We start from the raw sequence: 18,401 nt of genomic DNA, 5'->3' as shown, positions 1-18,401 counted from the left end.
GTCGGCAGCTAAAACTGTCACTCGCTTTATTGGCATCAGAGAGAGAGAGAGAAAAGGGGGAAAGAAGGAAATACGCAAAAGGCATTATAAAATTCCTCCATATGCCTCATACAACATATAGAGCAGAGAAAAATTACACTTCGTGCAATTCTTGGACTCACTTGGTTTGAATTAAAACTATGTCAATCTTAGATCTAAATTTCCTGCATAGCATAAGTTAAGAGAAATCAATCCTGTTCTCACTTTCAGTGAGACCAAACATGAACCCAGCTTTGTTAAGGTAACATGCATTAATGGCCACCCAGGGTTCATCCCAAAGCACACTACTTAGTCTGTCTATTCTCATTAGCTTTCAGGCTTACTGATGAAGCAACAAGGTAGAGCTCTACAAACTTCTGCTTGGTGCTATTCAGTTACAGAAATCATGGGCAGTCTCTAATTCAGAAACGCGTGAAGTATCCTTGGTCCCCAAAAGGTATTATCTGGAAAGAAATCAAAATTCTATTCACCAAAATATTTATATTAGCTGAGAAAGCTAAACTGTGCCTAGAACGGAGCTGGCAAGCTTCCCTGGAGTGTCTCTGCCAGTGTGTAATACATAGAAAGCAGCCCCACCTCCCACAGCCCCGTGGTGCATGCCCGGGGCTGGTTATCACTTCATTACAGTGCCAACTATTTGTAAGGCCTCAGAAATCTGGAAACTTTGGAGCGCAGCAGCCGAATGAAGGATCTTGGGAACATCTCTCTTGACTCTTGGGCTGTGTACTTGAAGTAGTTCTGTGGATGTGCCAACACGTCAAACAATGCTTTTATCAGCTTCTTGTCCTAGAAAAAGGAAAGCAGATTTTACAGTAATTCCACAGAGGAGTTAGGGTCAGTATTACCAAAGTTTAATGACTATTTGACTCATAAAATATTATGAGTATTTTACTTTTCAAGTTCTGTTTCAGGGGCTTAGAAAATAGTGAACCAAGGCTGGCATTCAGGCCTTAGGGAAGTCACGGGAGTTTCACATTACCAGCACCAGGATTTCTTCCCTCCTCATATTTCCAAGAACAGTGAACAAACAGACACATCACGAAACAAACACACTTGATCTGATATGCAGCAAAACAACTTGCCCATGCAAGTCTCCTAAACAAGGTCAGAGAAATCCACAAAGAGATTTTTTTCGCCTGGGAATCAAAAGCCTTTGTTAATCTACAGGCTACAAGCAGCAGTACCATGTGCTTCCCCAGGAAATTAAATGTCATATCCCTGAGTTTGCTTCATTGATTCCTTTCAGCATAGCCCGCATGAGGGTAAAGGGGCTATTGTTACAATAGACTTCCCTGGTAGGTCTGATTCACCTTTAATCCCCGCTGAGCAAAGGGTCTCATATCCATTGCTCTGCACAATCAGGATCTGCTGATTCACCCCATTTCCTTGAAGCAGCATATGTCTAGTGCACCAAGGAACAGAGCTGATGCACAGCAGCAAGCAAATTCACTCACACCAAAAAATGTCTTTTTCAATCAAAACCAACATGTTTAGTGGGAGGAATGTACCTTAAGTATTTCTTGATGATTTTCAGATGCATAAAGTCTACCATCTCGAACAATGTCTTCTATTAGTTCTTGGTAATCCTCTATGGGGAATGCACAAGAGAGTAATTTGCAGGTTCGCTTCACTTACATACTCAATGCCTCCCTTTGGCTACACATTTAAGCCCCATCCCTAGAAGAACCAGTGATACTTGGCCCTCATATTAGCAGTCAGTAAATATTCCGAATGCTTTTCTGTAAAGAAACTACAAATGCTGTTTACTATGAGAACAGTGTACTCTGCTGAGCTGCTCAGCATCAATCTGTCAAAAGCAAAAGAAATCATAATGCACCTAGGACCATAGTGCCTACTGTAACCAAGTAATCTGCTTCAAACCAACTACACTGCAAAAACCCATCTGTAAACACTGACAGCCTGCCATTGACTTCTTTCTACAGAAAGCAGGAAAACAAAAAAAAAAAGAGGTAAGAGGAAGATGTCTTAAAAGGCAAACCCCCAGCCAATCAAAACTTGAAATGCTTCAAAAGAAGAGGTCTCCTCTGAAAAATTAATTAGCCACTGCTGATGAAACTCTGCAGACCACAGTGAAGAAAACTCCTTCACAATTAGTCCAGCATGGACAGAATGTACAATATCACTTCACTTATGCTGACGTGGCAAAGACTCAGCTCCAGTTTCAGTCCCGCTGATTCTGACAAGGACAGGGTAAAAATCTTGCTCCTCCATCTTCTTTTCAATATAGATATTTTTCTATCTGGTACTAGATTGCAACATGATAAATAAGAAGCACTTGGGCTCTGCCTAATTCCTACTTGGGTGCACTCTATTGTCACCTGAAGCAACCCAGAACTGTGAAGGCACAAAAATACATAAACATAGACTCTAGTTCTGAGCTCTGCAATTTTCAGGCCAGAGCCCAGAACTCCAGTTCTTTGTTTAGGTCTGTGGAAGACTGGTAATACGGTGACACTTAAGACTGCAGTGCAATGCAGAATTCCTTAAACTATCTTTAAATGAAAATAGCTACTGGAAGTGACGCTAAGAGCGCTGGATTACCCTTCTGCTTATGGAGTGGAGCTCTGCACTGCTGCAGCTGCACTAGTCCACCACACAGGCTTAGCTGCTCACACCCACTTACCATCATACGTTACATAAGGAACTTGGAATCCTTTGGCACTGTTCCCTTCATTTGACTTGAACTGGATCCACAATTTCTTAGACCTAGAAGTGAAAGCTATAGGGCGTTCGTAGGTTTGACAGGTTTCATATGTGGTCACTGAGTTGGAAGAAGCTTTCAAAGAAAACACAATAAGCAGTTATCTGACAATACTTCATACTAATGAACAATTAGAAAATAGTTTAAACTACCACAACAAAAATACTTGCTGGTGTTAAAAAAATCTCCTTAAAATGTGGCAGACCATCAGTGGATGGCAGGTCATCAACAAGTGACTTCTTGGTCAGGAAGTATTTTCCCTCTTCCTTAAGAAACAGTCCACTGTTTGAAGGATGCACCAATATTAGAAACTGAAGTTCTTTTCACACATCACACACCTCTAGGGATTAGCAAGCATCTCCTCTCTCCTAACCCAGACTAGAACTGCTTAGCATAATGCATGACTAGCTAGCTTGAACCATCTACCCCTTAACAATATTTCTTTATGAGTTCACTGACACATCATAGCCTTGCACCCTTGTTTCACATGAACCTACAGAGCAGCATTACCAAATAAGACTTCTCAATCTGCCATTTAAAAAATTTTCTTAAGTAGAGGCCAGTCAGGCTACATCTAGTTTATGTAAACAGCAGTGCATGTGAGAAACCTGTATTGCGCACTGAGATAGCCCCCATATGCCTCAGTAGATATTTCAGACTTACAGCTTTTTCGCATCACCAGGTAGTCTCCACACTCATCTTCTATTGGTAGGAATATTTCTGGAACCACAATCAGAATACGGCGCTTTGGCGGTGGGTTGATATTCCAAGTGCACTCAGTGTTTGCAGGATAGTCCCCAGGGTAGTTTGGTGATTCAATGTATCCAGTGTAATCTCCCAGCTCACCTCCACACTGCCTGTCTGAAAAAGCAACACAGTATGCAAGCTGAAGGAAAGTGAGGCTATCTTACAGCTTTCCTGCAGTCACTGTCGGGAACAGTACAGGGGTGACAGACACACACACTTTTCCTTTTACATCCGGTACATGTACAGTTCTTTTTGCCAGCTTCACTTCACACTGCTGCCTGCTTCTGCCTTGGTGTTGTAATCAATGCAGACTCACAAAAATACAGTCTAGTCCCTGTTAACACAGCAGGTGCTATTGACGAAGCCACAGCCAAACAACAAGGCTACTGTAAGAGGATACAGCAATGGTAAAGCAAAGGTGCTCCACTTGCTTGTAGCAGACAGAACACTTTTATACAAGTACCAGCTGAGGTCAAACTGGATTCTGAGGTGCCCTGTGCAGGCAACATGCCAGCAGCAGCACAAAACAGGGAGCATAGCAGGCCCTTTGTCTGCACAGACCAGCATTGCTGGCAGTAAGGGAGGGTGTACTGTATCCGTGCAGGATACTTTGCCTGTGCTCCCCAACTCCGTGCAGCCACATGGGTTTGAGCACTACAGCACTGTTAACAGTGATGTGTGGGTGTGACATGCCCAGGGAATGAATTCTTTAAGTGAGAGACGTAGTTTCCAGAAACACGTTTCTATGTAGGTATGTGTACACATGTCTGTGTGTCTATAAATGTCTCCAGAGGTTCTTCTGAACAGTCACCTCTTTGCCCTCTATTTTGCCTCTTTAATTTACCCTCAGTTTCCCACACTACAGCTACCATAAATCTAGAACAGTAGTACTCTTTGTAATTGCCTCTTTCAAAGGTTTTATTAAGAAATGGTTACTAGAGCCATTAAGGTTTGTGAGCTAGCTTCCATTCATTTTAATAGGAGAATACAAACTCTGCTATGTCACGAGAGAAAAGATTTAACAGCAAGACCCTGAGCAACCCAGCACCAACTGGCAAGACACAATCGTCACTTACCTTAACAAGAATGATGGAACCAGTCAGCAGAAATGGTCTTTCATAGACCTCAGTAAGTCATGTGGGATGAGATGGAGGCAGGCAACAAGAGAAGCAACATCTCTGCCTTCTGTCTAAGCCCCCTGGAACAAAGCTAAGGTTGCCCTGAGGGCCACACTGAGCATTAATGGCCCAGTCTTTTTCATTTGTAAGAGCTCATCCAAACCATCTTGCTATACTTACTTTTGCACTGTGTTATATTTGTTGACCCATCAAAGTCAGTAGTGGTGTTTCCAGGGCATGAAATACAGTAATTTTGTCCAAACTCAGGCTGGTATGTACCAACTGCGCAGCGAATACACCGATGAGTTGTGGTGTTATAAAAATGGCCAGGTGAACACTGAACTGGACAGTAATTAAATATGCATCATGATTAAAAAAGTGGCAGTAGCATACTACAATATGATTTTATACATTTGTATAGGACGTAGTATAATTTCAGTAACTGAAATGTCATATTCATAAACTATGAGGGTAACAAGGCAGAGGTAATTGAACAAATTTTAGTTTATCAGGTCATTTTGTGCAAGTTGAAAATTCCCAAATACAATGCTATAGCAGTTCTCCGTGAAAGCAGTACTAACAGATACGGGAGAGTATAGCCACCATGATTTTCTAAGGACACCAAGCAGAACAGTGTGCTACCAAATGGTCTAGACATAGACATTTGCTTGGAAGGTGAACTGTATGTGGCGATACTAACTAAACATGTCTCTCCTGCCTGCTCATGCCAAGCAGCATGTGTGCTGTTGTTGCATCCTAGGATACCCCTGTGACCAACTCAACCCAAGCAGAGGTGAAAGACATTGGTCCTCTAACAAGGGGCACATTGCATCAATATTAGTGTCTAAACTGATATATTGCTGCCTTCTCTCATGATCACACCTTGCCTTTCAACAACAGGCCATGACTCAGGGGAGTCACATTCACCAGATCTGCTGCTGCTTAATTTCTTCACATCACGTAATCATCATGTTAGCAAGACACGTGAGCTATAGCCCTCACAGGGCTGGCTGAGAGTACCTCCTGCATCACCAAAGCAAGGCCCCTTTCTGACTTACCAGCTCAGTACTTCAATTTTGCAAAATTAAGTATCAAACAAGAGCATTTGTCGATTCAATAATACTTGACTGAAGAAATCTATTCGGTATCACATTATTACCAGTAAAATTAATTCTTTGACCATATTGCAAAATTCATCTAATATGTTGCAATTCTCAATGGTAAACATATCTTAACTGACATTAGAGAGATCTCTTAATCCAAACCACTACCAAATGTTGGCATCGGGACCTTATTTCTATTCCTTATTTCTACTCTGCAACAGCAGATTTTCTATTAAGACTTTTTTTCTCAAGTGAATTTATATAAATAATTTTCTTTTACCCATGCTTTAGCACATTGAGCAAATCATTATACCGATGAACATTTCATATCTCTCCACAGACAGTATCTTTATCCACATTTTCAAAGACAGTTTCATAGCTGCCTTTCAGCTTTTTTAATTTTAGATATCTAAGATGCTAACAAAATTTCATCACTTCTAAAGATAAGATCCTCACCTGATTTTCACTCCTGTGAGGAAAAGCTTAGGAGCTGATTGCATGTCAGTTGCACTGTGATCAAACTGAGAAGGCTAGTTGAGGTGCTGCAGGGTTCAGCTGAACACTAGCTTTTTAGATATAGCCCACAACACCCAAACCAGTTTCTCATTATGAACATGAAGAAACTATTTTCTTTCTTATCCTCCAGGACTGAAATCCCCTTGTTTGCATTGACATATTGCTGCTATGCACAAATCCAAAATGCCAGTAAGTCATACCGGCCTTGATTTTTGTCTTGAGGCTTTTTGTCTCTCCTTTGTTCCTTTATATGACTTTTCACAGATCAATCCCAACTCCTTCTCAAATCTTGTATAAAAATCAGTTATAGAAAGAACTGAGACTTTACCGAGTTTGCCTGAACCCAGGCCAGGCCAACCAGCTGTGAGACTGCTGGAAGGATTGATCCTCAAAAGGAAAAAGACTCCTCTCGGAATGACCCACTTGGAGCAGTGGCAGTTACTTTTGCCTCAGAGTAATGCAGTTCATCAAAAACTCTTGACCTTACCTTTGGTCTCACAGTCCTGAAACAAGGATGCACTGCTATGTCTTGTTGTTAGACCTCCTCCACAGGGAAAGCAGGATACTCTCCCAGCTTCAGGCTGGTATGTTCCAAGGGGACACGGCAGACAGGGTTTGAAGCCATCAGTAGAATATTCACCTGGGGAGCACTGATCTAGAAGGGGAAGAACACACTTTCTTCAACCTGAACATTATAGATGAAGGTGTGTTAGTGAGTCTGCACAGGACCTGAATCTCCATGGTGAAACTGCTCTTCTCTTTACTTGGGAAGTGGAAACCAGGGCTTCAGAACTGAACACTAGCAACAGCTAGAGCTGAATACACCCAAAGTACACTGTAAAACAGAAACAGACATGAGCTATTCTGTGAGCCGGAATGGCTTTTCTGCTTTGTTGCAAGGCTACACTGGACACTCAGTCCATCCAGTGCTCTCTGCTCATCTATACAAGACAATTATGTAGTGATTATCTCCTCTTTCTAGCTAAAGAGCTCTGGGACTCCTCTCAAATGAAATAATTTAGTACTGAACCTAAGATGCCAAAAATGTATTTCCAGATTTCTATAAGTATGTTCATCTCAATCATTGAATATTCATACTTCATAACCATTAGTGTTATTGGATTGTGTGAAAACCTCAAGTGCAACAAGTAATTGTGCAAATTCACTAAACTAAACATTATGTGTGCTTCAAAGTCTTTTAAACCAGAAATATTCTTGCCATTCCTCTGATACTGGATCTTTGATAATGATCATCTGTGCACTGGATTGCTGTGTTCTGTAGCACTAACTCAATCTAACCTATTTTACTTAAACACACACATCAGTGCTATCTAACAAGCCCAGCAATATTTATGGGCACCTTTGAAAAGTTCTGGTTTTCAAACTTTTCACAAAAGAACTGGCTTCAGTGCCAGTATTTAATAATTGCCCTGTGCTAGAAGAGCACAAAACACTGTCACAGTTGTTCAGCAGTGCTGAAAAATCCTGTCCTTTTAAGACCTGTTATGATAATAAACTGTTATTTTTGGTTTATAGCTCAAATAAATTACACAGTGAATAGCTATTTTGTTAGGAAGTTAAAATGGCCTTGGCTTCATTTCAGGATATATGACTAACAACAAGCAGGGCATTAACTACCGGTCATGATCAATGATGAAGAGTTTTGTTTATGGCTGATACACTGAGTGGAACAGTAAGAGTTCCTCTTTAGCTTAAAATAAAATACAGCATCTTAGACAATGTCCTGTAGCATATCAATGAAAGCTTGTGAGGAAGTCTTAGCTCTTGGTTCTAACTTTTTCCACTACACATCACTTCTGCCCTCATAAGGACACACATTCATTTGCTCCCACACTTTTCAAGCCCTTCTCCATTTTATAAACATTCCTCCAGAACACTCATCTCTGTTCTCTTTGTGCACTTCAACAAACATGAGTGAATCAAGGCTTTCACTGCAGCACTCCTAATAAGGTAAGGAAAGAGCACTATTTACAATTCCATGACAATGAAGGACAATCAAGGTTAGTAGATGTGATTTTGAGAAGTGGCTACTGACTTCAGAAACCTAGAAGCAATGGAAAGAGTAGCACAAATCTCCTTCCCTCATACAAGTCTATGGCACTATGAGAAATCAATGCTCTGAGTGGCCTCACTAGAAACTATCTGCTCTTCGCTATCTCCCCTTAGCCTGTCTTTTTCCATTCATTTTGATCACATGTCAAGTTAGGGGCGGTTTGGGTTTCTTTCTTTTACACTTGGGAGAGGGGGTGTCGTGTTTTGAACAAAATGCTACTTTACATTGACCATACAAGTTCAATCTTAATACAGTACTCCATGTTTTCTGACCTTGCTCAAAATCCAGTGTAACAGTAGGACAGCTATCAGAGCTCAAAGGAAACCTGTCCCAGGCAGGAACCAAACCCACCTCTTATGTGGAAATGTTACATTTGAAAATTTATCCCATCAGATCTCTCTTGACAAATCGATCATCTGCACCTTACTTGCCTTGAAACCACATGTAAAATTCCCTGTGGAACAAAACTGAGTTAATTATTTAGCAAAGTGCCTAATTTTTCAAAATTTGCTTTGAGGAAGCAAACTTAAAAATACCTCCTCAGACACAACTGAGATCCTCAAGAATATAGAATCACAGAATTTTAGGGGTTGGAATGGACCTGACAGATCATCTAGTCCCAAGCCGCCCTGCCATGGGCAGGGACACCTCCCCATTAGACCAGGTTACTCAGGGCCTCATCCAGCCTGGCTCATCCAGATGGAGCAGCCTTAGATGCACTGCATGACTGAATTCTCAGAGCAAGAGAAAGACAGGGCAGAAGGATCTGGTGGTCTGTTTCTGTGCCTTACCTCCACATCGAGACACACTGCAAGCTCCAGCTGACTTTTGGTTTCTAGGATTCTGAGGACTGGGGCAAGAGTAACAAGTTATTTGTCCTTCCTCATCCTGTCAAGTTTTATTAGGGCATAACCTAATAAACAACTTTCTCATTCCCCACCATAGTATGTGGTGGGCAATGAGACACTTCAGCTAACTAACAACAAAGAAATATCAGATCACTAACATTTTGTGACTGTGGCTTCAAAGCCAAATTAGGCAGCCAGCAGCTAGATTGCTAGATAAAGTTCAAGGTAAAACCAACACTATGGTTACACAAGTATTAGATCTGGTCAATTGCTCTGCGATCTGGCAGTTTCTGTGCACTGAGAGAAGACCAAAATTAACCTGAAGTCAATTAAGCTGTACTGGAGCTACACTCCAACTGCTTCAGGCCACACTTCCCACTTGCACTGGCTGCTCCAGGGACGCACTGTGGCAGGTCAGCAGGACGGTGGTGACAGTCCCCACAGCAGAAACACAGAGCTGAAACAGTGAAATGCAGGGGCTGCGTAAAATCAACCTAGGTCCAAACAAAACTTTTCCGTTAGATCTGAACCAACTGAGTCAAGTATTTCCTTTTAATTTTCCTACGAGGTGGCAACAACAGAAAGAAAATTGCAAAAGAGAAAAAAAGCTAACTTGCTACCACCACTGTACTACAATGTTCAAAGCCACCTGAAAAAGTTGTGTACAGTGTGGTGGTTACAGCTGTGCACTAGCATGGAGAGAGAAAAGGATCAAGTGGGAAGACACAGGACAAACTGACCCAAATGTGGAAAGAAAGCCATGTAACGTTTACCCAGCTCATTCAGTATGAACTACAGCTTAAAACTAAGCATATCTGCTTGGGCAACAGCATCTTGCTGGAGACAAACCAGGCTGACACAGGAGTCCAGCTGGACAAGACATGGGCTTGTTCTGTGCGTCCATGGGGTTTGAGCTAACAGGACACTACCAGTCCAGCTGGCCACTCTCTGCTCCAAAATCATTGCACATTGTTATCAGTGCCCCAGTGTGTGGAGCAGCCTTTGAAGAAGAGGCAAGGGGATTCAAGTAATTGATTCAACAGCAGAGGTGTCTGGCTTATGAAGCAGCATATGTGATATTTCTCCTGGAATCAAAGATGGACAGGCCCATCAGGGTATTCTACTTGTATCTGATGTTGCTACATGCAATAATGACCCTATGATGACTATGATTTCTGAGATGCACCAAACACTTCAAGCTTTGATAGATCCTATGCACATATAAGAAAAGAGATTAATATATCCAGATACAGATTTAGCTATTTACAGTCTAACAAATACTCATTATTCAATGCAATACTAGAATTACGCCACATGTCTGTGCTTTTATGCCTCAAGCTGTCAAACATGTAAGTTTCTTCACATGACTACATCAAACCAAACTTTTCAGAGTGACACAAGTGTCCAGACAACTTGATCCACAAACACATTCCCTGTAAACTGCTCCCAGTTCATCATCTTCCACCTAGAAATGTTCCAAACACACGCCACTCACCTAGCCTCATAGGAACACAAAATAGGGGTAATGAGGAAAGCCTGTTTAGAAGTTCACAGCATTCACCAGGGCCCAATTTAGCATAACAAACAGACTCAGTGTTAGACTCAATTATAGCAGTATTAATTACACGGGCATATGTCAATGCTAAAATCATCCCATAGAAATCCACAGGACTGAAATTAGGATGACAAAAATTAACCTTCTCTTAAAAAAACCCCAACAGAAATAAAAAAACCCCAAACATTAACACCCTCCCAAAAAACCCAAAAAACCCCACAAGATACATCTTTAGGAAGTTCAAACTTTTCCTGTCATTTGCTTAAATGAAACAAAAATGTTTATGAACTTCACTTCCCAAAACTAGAAACTACATGGTCCCACCTGACACACGGGAAATACCCAGTCAAACTAGATCTGATGTGCAAATAATGACGTTAAAAGTCACAATTCCACTGGCTGGCTTTGCTCGTCTTTCAGAAACCTCATTGTTTTTCTCCAAATCAACAAAATAACCAATTGCCTCTAGTAGACTTCATTTCTGTAGCCACTGGCTTTGTTTGTCCTTAAAACCCATTAAAAACCTGGTCTTGAGTCTCATGCAGCTGTTATAAAGAAAAAAAAAAAGTGAAAGCTTTTCTGCTGTAAAAAAGAAGAAAAGGGGCAGGGGGAGGGGTCCACAGTGAACCAGGATTAACAAAGACACTTAAAGGCTCTTTTCAACACATCAGCCTTTGAGCATTTGCTCCTATAGACAAATCCTGTAGTATCTCAGGGGCTGAGAAGGCGAACCTCATAAAGGGGGTCATGATCCACCCATTCACCATTTTCTTAAGAATGATGCCTTGACTTTATAAGGAAAATCACCAACACCTGATGCAAATTGATTCTGAAGCAGCATCCTTTGGGTTATTGTGTTTTAGCGGCTCAAACATTTATGTCACATGAGATGGTTACACATTCTAAGGCTGTGTCTTAAATCTCTGATTGTCAGAGCAAGCAGGTCAGCAAGAAAATAGCTCCCTTTCTCCTCATTTGATAACTCATTTCTTCTTGGTGGATTTTCATAAAATTGTAAAAGAAAAAAAAGGCAACTATGTTGCCTGTTGTGTAACACTATTAACTACAACAACTGCCAAGGCTGGCAGCACTTGGCTTTTCTCTTTAAATCTCTCATACTTTTATAATGACAGTGTCACATCTAAACTTTGAGATGTGCCTCATCACTTTGTATGAAATGTTAATATTTTATTTGCATCCTCTCAGCTAAGGGGACAAAACTGCTGAATGCTGAACAATGAAATGCATTGACACCTCTCATGCAGGATGAAGCTGCTCATTATTTACGTCAGAGCAGTGACTATGCCAGTGCTGTTCATGCTTGCCGTTCTCTGAAGTGACAGCTCTTTGGATGAATCCACTTGCTGCTGCTGGGGAGTAAGGATATGCTCACATGTCCTTTTAACCCAGCAATTTCAGGAAATGGTAATTCTCATTGCCTCCTTCCATCTCCTAACGTACTGCTGTGTCCAGCACAAAAAGAAGTACCAAAAGGAACAGGCAAGGTGTATGTTCAGCTCCATGGAACATGATCCAGGTTTAACAGAGTTTTAAGCAACAGAAAAGCAGCTAAATTGCTTGTTGCTTCTCCTTCAAGTGGAATGTGCCTGAGGGCAAAATGGTCCCAATAGATATGAACTTATTATCTTTCAATATGGAGGTTTCTGGTAAATCAGTTTCTGGATAAGGAATTGCTACTATTTAAACAGCTGGTCTTTGGCTGTTAAATCTGTGTAAAGTCTAGCTTGTACTGGAGAATGAACACTTGCAGCCAGGCTAGTGAGTAAAATTGCATTCTCCCCAGGACAAATCTTCTCTTGAAGAGGCATGTAGCATTTCCAGCATCCTCACATGGTTCACATGCAGCCTTGAGCACTGACATTCAAATAGGCATGTTTTTATCTTAAGAGTTACTTCAGCATCAAAAGATCACACTTCTGCTATGAGATTCCAGTTCCCTGGGAAGGCTGATGAAAGTTTCATTTTGCTACATACATTTCCTGCGACATCCATTATTAGAGATCTACCACTGGTTGCTCCTTGGAAGTCATTCACAGGACTGTATGGAATTAACCAATGCACGTCAAAGCTGAATATGCTCGCTCATTGATATAGAGCTCACACATAACAAGGTAGACAAATGCAACAACTGAACCTCTAAAGCATGAGGAAATCCCAAACAGAACTGCATGATAGACAGCAAAATTGAAATTAAACACACTACCCCTTGGAATCAGTAATTAATTCCCTTTTACCATCAATAACTATTTAAAGAACAGCAGACACAACTTAATATGCAACCATCCAGCATATAAAGAGTTATAAAATACCTTGCAAATCAGATCTAATCTGTTCCTGGTACCTTTCTGAAGCTTTTCCTCTGTGCTGTGCCCCACTTGCAGACAGTAGGAGTTAAGTCAAGTTTCAGTCTTGTGAAGAGGGGGCTCAGGGGTGACCTCATTGCTCTCTACAACTACCTGACAGCGGTCGTAGAGTGGTGGGGCATGGTCTCTTCTGCCATGGCTGCAGGGAAAGGACTAGAGGGAATGGTCACAAGATGAGACAAGGGAGATTCAGACTGGATAGGACAAAATTTTTCACTGTTAGGATGGTCAGGCACTGGAATATTGCCCAGGGAGGCAGTGGAGTCACCATCCCTGGAAGTGTTTAAGAGGCGTCTGGATCTGGCGCTGGAGGCTCTGGGTAAGGGGTTACAGTGGAGTCACGATTGAACTCAATGGTCTTAAAGGTCTCTTCCAGCCTTGATGATTCTATGATTCTAAGACAGGAAAATCAGGAATAGTACTACCTCACCACAAGTGTGAAACCAAATGAAGTTTAGCCTGTTGCTACAACTGCAGGCCAATTACCCAACACAAAAGCTGTCAGAGCAGGAACTGGACTTTCCCTCTTACACTGCTCAAAAAATGTTTCAGACAGTGCTGTGCCAGGAGAAGCCTACCACAGGAAGAGGACCAGTACAAGACTGAATAAATAAAATTGTATCTAACCTAGACATACTCCAAGTTCCTGAAGAAGATCAGCTAAAACCTGCATTTCACTCAGTAACTGCATCACAGAAGACTTTTAAGTACCTATGACTTACTTTTTCCCCCCCTGCCCCACTGCTTCCTGCTCCACTGGCCAGACTAAGCAAAATCCCTTTGCCAAAGTCTGTGGACAGGGGGAGCCCTGTACAGAGACTGCATTCACCACCTGCACTGAATCCATCTGCTGACCTGGTATCTCTTGCTGTGGAGTCACTTTCTGCCCAGAACCATTAGCGTGTCTAGGCAAGCAGGGCCCCAGTGCTGTCCAGAAGTCCTCAAGTAGCTCTGCAAAACAATCAGATCAAACAAAAAAAAACCCACCCTGACTCTTCCATGCATATCCATGATCTAGCTTCTTCCCCTTCTTCACACTGTTCCCACTCCATTCTCTTCTCCCCAGTCTATTTCTTAGCTGCTCCTGAGTGGCAGTCCAAGCAGCAGCACTAGCCCCCAGGCCTGCCTTGACCATACACCCTGGGACAATCAGCTTTTTCTAAGGAAATGAGGCATACATAACAACATTGCTTCTGGGTGTCCTTTTATGTCCTCTCAGCAACTACTGAGCCGTCTGCCCAGCTTCCAGCAATCTGATAAACGATGCAGAGAGGTTTCAAAAATACTAATTTTCTATAAATTTAGTGTAAATAAGCAGGGAACATGCAAGTGGAAGGAGAGAGACCCTTTCAGTATCTGTGCAAGTGAAAGGCTGTGGTGGCAGTTCCATCTTCCGTTTGATCACAGCAAATCTACACAAGTATGGTCTGAATACTTCAGCTGAAAAAAGGAAGATTAATTTAGTGATTGCACCTTGTTAGACATGAGCAAATCAAACCATAAAGTGTGAGACCCACAGGGGTTCTTATTGTATTCCACTGCTCACAGCAGCACCTGTTAAGATGTCCAGAGCAAACTGTGGCACTAATTAAGCACAGAAAAGAGAGACTTTTACAAGCTGTTCTTCAAAACACTTGTCTTCATATGCTCAGTGACTGGTTTAAGCATGGACAGGCTATTTGTGCTCACCCCACCGAAGAGTTTCCCAGGCTAGCATTCGCCAAGAGCCCTTTTATCTCTGCACTAGCACAGAAATGCCACGTATACTGCTCATTTGTGTTGCAACATTAAACTGTTTCTGCAGCTACCTAAAAAATAATTGTGTTTCTTTGGTGTTCCAATTTCTAATTGGAACTCACATGGCCTTCTCCACCTGCAGTATGTTTAGCTTACTCATTGCTGTTCTTCCAGATGAAATCACAAGCATCTTCAGAGGCATACTGTGCTCTGCACAATGGACTGAGAGAGATTTTTTCAGTTTTCGTCTAGCATCCAACACAATAGCTTGAAAATATCCACATAAACTAATCTTGGTGAACTTTCCAAAGTTTTTCAGGCTTATTGCACTGTTACAAGAAAAAACACCAAAACAACTTACAGCTCTTTCCAACAGAAATCCTGAGTAATTCCCTGCTTGCTTGCACAGACGTTTTAAACAATTTTTCTGTTCTATGAATCCAAGCTCTTCCTAGAGTGAGCAAAACTAGATTGGAAAAATCTATTCTTAGGCCAAATGCGTTGCTGCTGGAAGATGTACTAATTCAATCTAACAAGCATTTTAAAGGCTTGCTGATTCGCAATCCACGTACATGCTGCCTAGCCCATGCAGCCTGAATTAGCTGTCATAGTTGTTAGGCCCCTGTTAAGATATAACATCTGACCCCTCTCCTTAACTTTTGTGCTTCAGAAGCATTTATTATGGACTGCATTACAGTGGTGCCCTCCAGTGCCATGATAATTAAGACTTTTCTCAGTACTGGCCTATAAACCCCCTATTGTCCATGAATTTGTAATTCTGTTATGAAGATTCTCTGAGACTCAGAGCTTAATCAGCAAAGAGAATGCCACTGTATCAAATTCTGCTCAGCTTTTTCTTTGGAGCAAGGAAGAAATGAAACACAGTGTTACACTGAATATCAAATGTGGTCTTTGAAGTAACACAGATGACGCCAAGGCCATTGGTGCCTGATGTTACTCCCCACCAATTTCTACCTTTGAGCTTATTCCAGGCTGTACATCAGCTATAGCAAGGTGCAATGCACCGAGCCCTTATTTTACTCTGTAACACAGCAATTGACAACAACAGAGACACACATCTTGGTAGCACTAACAGTAACCTGTACTCCTTCACACGCAGCCTTCACCTCTCCTGGACAAGCATCCCATGATCCCCCCCGAGCTCACCAGACCTGAACAAAGCAGTAAAACACACACGATGGTTTGTTCCTAATTCACATATAACTTACCGCATCTGTTACCCAGATATATCTGTCCTACACCACAGGCCTGCTGTGGCTCTGAGGGCTTGAGAGACTTCCTGGCCACTTCGTGGTCAGTGCCAGAGATGCGAATGCGGAACTGGTCCCTGCTGACTGTCTTTCGCAAGGTTCGGATGGTTTTACGGAACCTTTTTTCAGTCTTCTTCCGAGCACAGCGCACATCACACGTGTCTGAGAAGGATCAAAGGTGAAAGCTCCTATAAGTGACCATGCACAAAAACACACCCAGTGCAAAAGACCAACCAATGCAAATCGCCGAGAAAGCAACTTCTGTGAACAAGTCTGAAATCCTTAAGGACAACACCAACAGGCTAGAAGAAAATTAATCAGACCACAAGACTTCAATCTATGGGCACCTCTTTGATCTTTGAAACGAACCCCATCTCTCACTCTTTTTGAAGCAGTAAAATTAATTTTCCAAACAGGAGATACTTTTTGTTTTTGTTTTGCATACAGATAGGAGTGCAAAATACAGAAATTAAGGAGTGAACAGCAAGGAGCTTCAAACCGCACCTTGAATTATTTTCCAACCAACCTGTCACCTCCTTTTGGTTTGTTTCAAGCTCAAAGTCCACAGTGATAAAAATGTCTCTAGTCGCTGACAGTCTACTGAGGGTTCCATGAACATTCTTGCCAGAGCTGCACGTTAGGTTTACATAGTGGAAGCTCTCCATTACTGAATTACATGTCTCTGTGTGAACAAAATTAAAGGAAGCAAAAGCTTGTCCAGCTACATTATTAAACATTCACTAGTGCTCAGTGCATATGTTGTCATGAAGAATTAAAGAGGACCAAACGATCATCTCTGTGTGCCAGTAAACAAACAGTTTGGCCAGTTTCTCAACTGATACATTCTCACATATAATGACTCCCATGCACATACAAATGTGCTGTCAGGCTGACTCTGGTACTGCAGCAGGTCTGAGGCTTGATTCACCACTAGGATGGAAGCTTGGCAGCAGGGCTCAGTCTGCTTCCCCTGGGTTTTGCCACCAGGTTCTAAGGAACTGCCTTTGCGCTACGCAAAGCATCTGAAAGCCATGGCACTGCCTGCATCAGGCAAGCTACTCAAGGGAAAAAAATCTGCACTCATATGAAGCATGCGAAAAACCCATATTATTTAAATTAAGTAGTGGCTGTGTACACAAGACAGGTGAAGAGCATTTTCAAGGTTTCAATGAGGAAATAAGATTTAGTTAAAGAAAACATCCAGAATAAGCTTTGGTTCTGAAGCACATAACTCTTCACTGAGCATCTAGTGTAGTTTCTCGTTGTTACTCTGCTAAGGACAAACAAACTGACACACTGATTCATCATATTGTTTAGTGACTCCTTCCCCCAGATCCACCTTTTTTTTTTTAATGTACTCCTCCTCATTTTCTGCTGACTTTGTCAATTCCCAGGCTATACTTTCTGCTTGGGAACAGATGGAAGAGCTGAACGCACTGTGTCCATCTGGGATTGTTGAAGTACAAATGAAAAACAAGATAAAAGAGGAATAACCTTTTGACAATAGAGTCAGCATAAAAAGGTCAGGAGATTCTTCGATGAGGAAGACAGTAAGGAACAAGTGAGAAAGAAAAGAACAGAAAGATGAAGACAGAAAGGAAATGAAGAAAAAGAACTAACTGAGAATTTATTAGCAGTGCTACAAACAAAAAAGAAGGGCTTTTCTAGGAAGACTGTAAGGATGTCACAATGAAGTCCTGGGATCTGAAATAACTATTGCAAGAATCATGCCTGGAAAGGAGTGTGATTGATGAGACCAGTGAAGAGCAGAAAGCCTGTAAGTCCTTTGTGCTTTGCTTATGGTGTACTTCATATCTGGAAAGCACGTGATAACCCCTGAGCTATGGCTCCAACCTGCTTACCTGCATTTTTATAGTCATACCTGGTATCATCTGTTCTAGACCTTCTTGAAACATCCCAGACTTTCTCAAACTACATTTTCCTTCATTTAATTTAAAGGCTATGCTTATCTTGATAGCCGAGGCATCTTCAGGAAGAAACAATGACATGTTATTTTTTAAAAAAAGGAATAGAAAATTTAGATAACCCTAATGTCACATCATAATAATGACATCAAAAATATGCTGCTATAAGGTGAAAAAGCAGTCATCACAGAAACCCTAAAGATATGCCAGATCCCTGCTGCTGTGAAGCTGGTTTACAGCTTGAATTGGAACTAAGTGTGGCAAATTTTATTTAAAAAAAAGGAAGAATGATATGAAGTCCAGATCTGCTATTGAATTAATCAAATAAAGGTTAGTTGAAATCAAAAGAGATACTGCAAATC

General features: G+C 41.6%; 1 protein-coding gene across 1 annotated transcript in view; it reads right to left on the bottom strand.

Moving 5' to 3' along the window:
* Window positions 1–167: 167 nt before the first annotated feature.
* SCUBE2 (signal peptide, CUB domain, EGF-like 2) overlaps window positions 168–18,401 on the bottom strand; it is a gene marked incomplete at its 5' end in the record, with an annotated part of 38,898 nt that continues 20,664 nt past the window's right edge. Inside the window, 9 exons of the mRNA XM_009082745.1 lie at window positions 168–825; window positions 1,548–1,627; window positions 2,684–2,836; window positions 3,425–3,622; window positions 4,807–4,968; window positions 6,733–6,900; window positions 16,073–16,276; window positions 16,641–16,796; window positions 17,997–18,101. Coding sequence (XP_009080993.1) covers window positions 673–825; window positions 1,548–1,627; window positions 2,684–2,836; window positions 3,425–3,622; window positions 4,807–4,968; window positions 6,733–6,900; window positions 16,073–16,276; window positions 16,641–16,796; window positions 17,997–18,101 — 1,379 coding nt within the window. The remainder of the gene's footprint in view (window positions 826–1,547; window positions 1,628–2,683; window positions 2,837–3,424; window positions 3,623–4,806; window positions 4,969–6,732; window positions 6,901–16,072; window positions 16,277–16,640; window positions 16,797–17,996; window positions 18,102–18,401) is intronic.

The sequence above is a fragment of the Acanthisitta chloris genome, unplaced genomic scaffold, assembly GCF_000695815.1.
Source record: "Acanthisitta chloris isolate BGI_N310 unplaced genomic scaffold, ASM69581v1 scaffold37079, whole genome shotgun sequence".
NCBI classification, from domain to species: Eukaryota; Metazoa; Chordata; class Aves; order Passeriformes; family Acanthisittidae; genus Acanthisitta; species Acanthisitta chloris.
The sequence above is the reverse complement of the archived record's forward strand: the minus strand, read 5'-3'. Positions and strand labels throughout refer to the sequence as shown.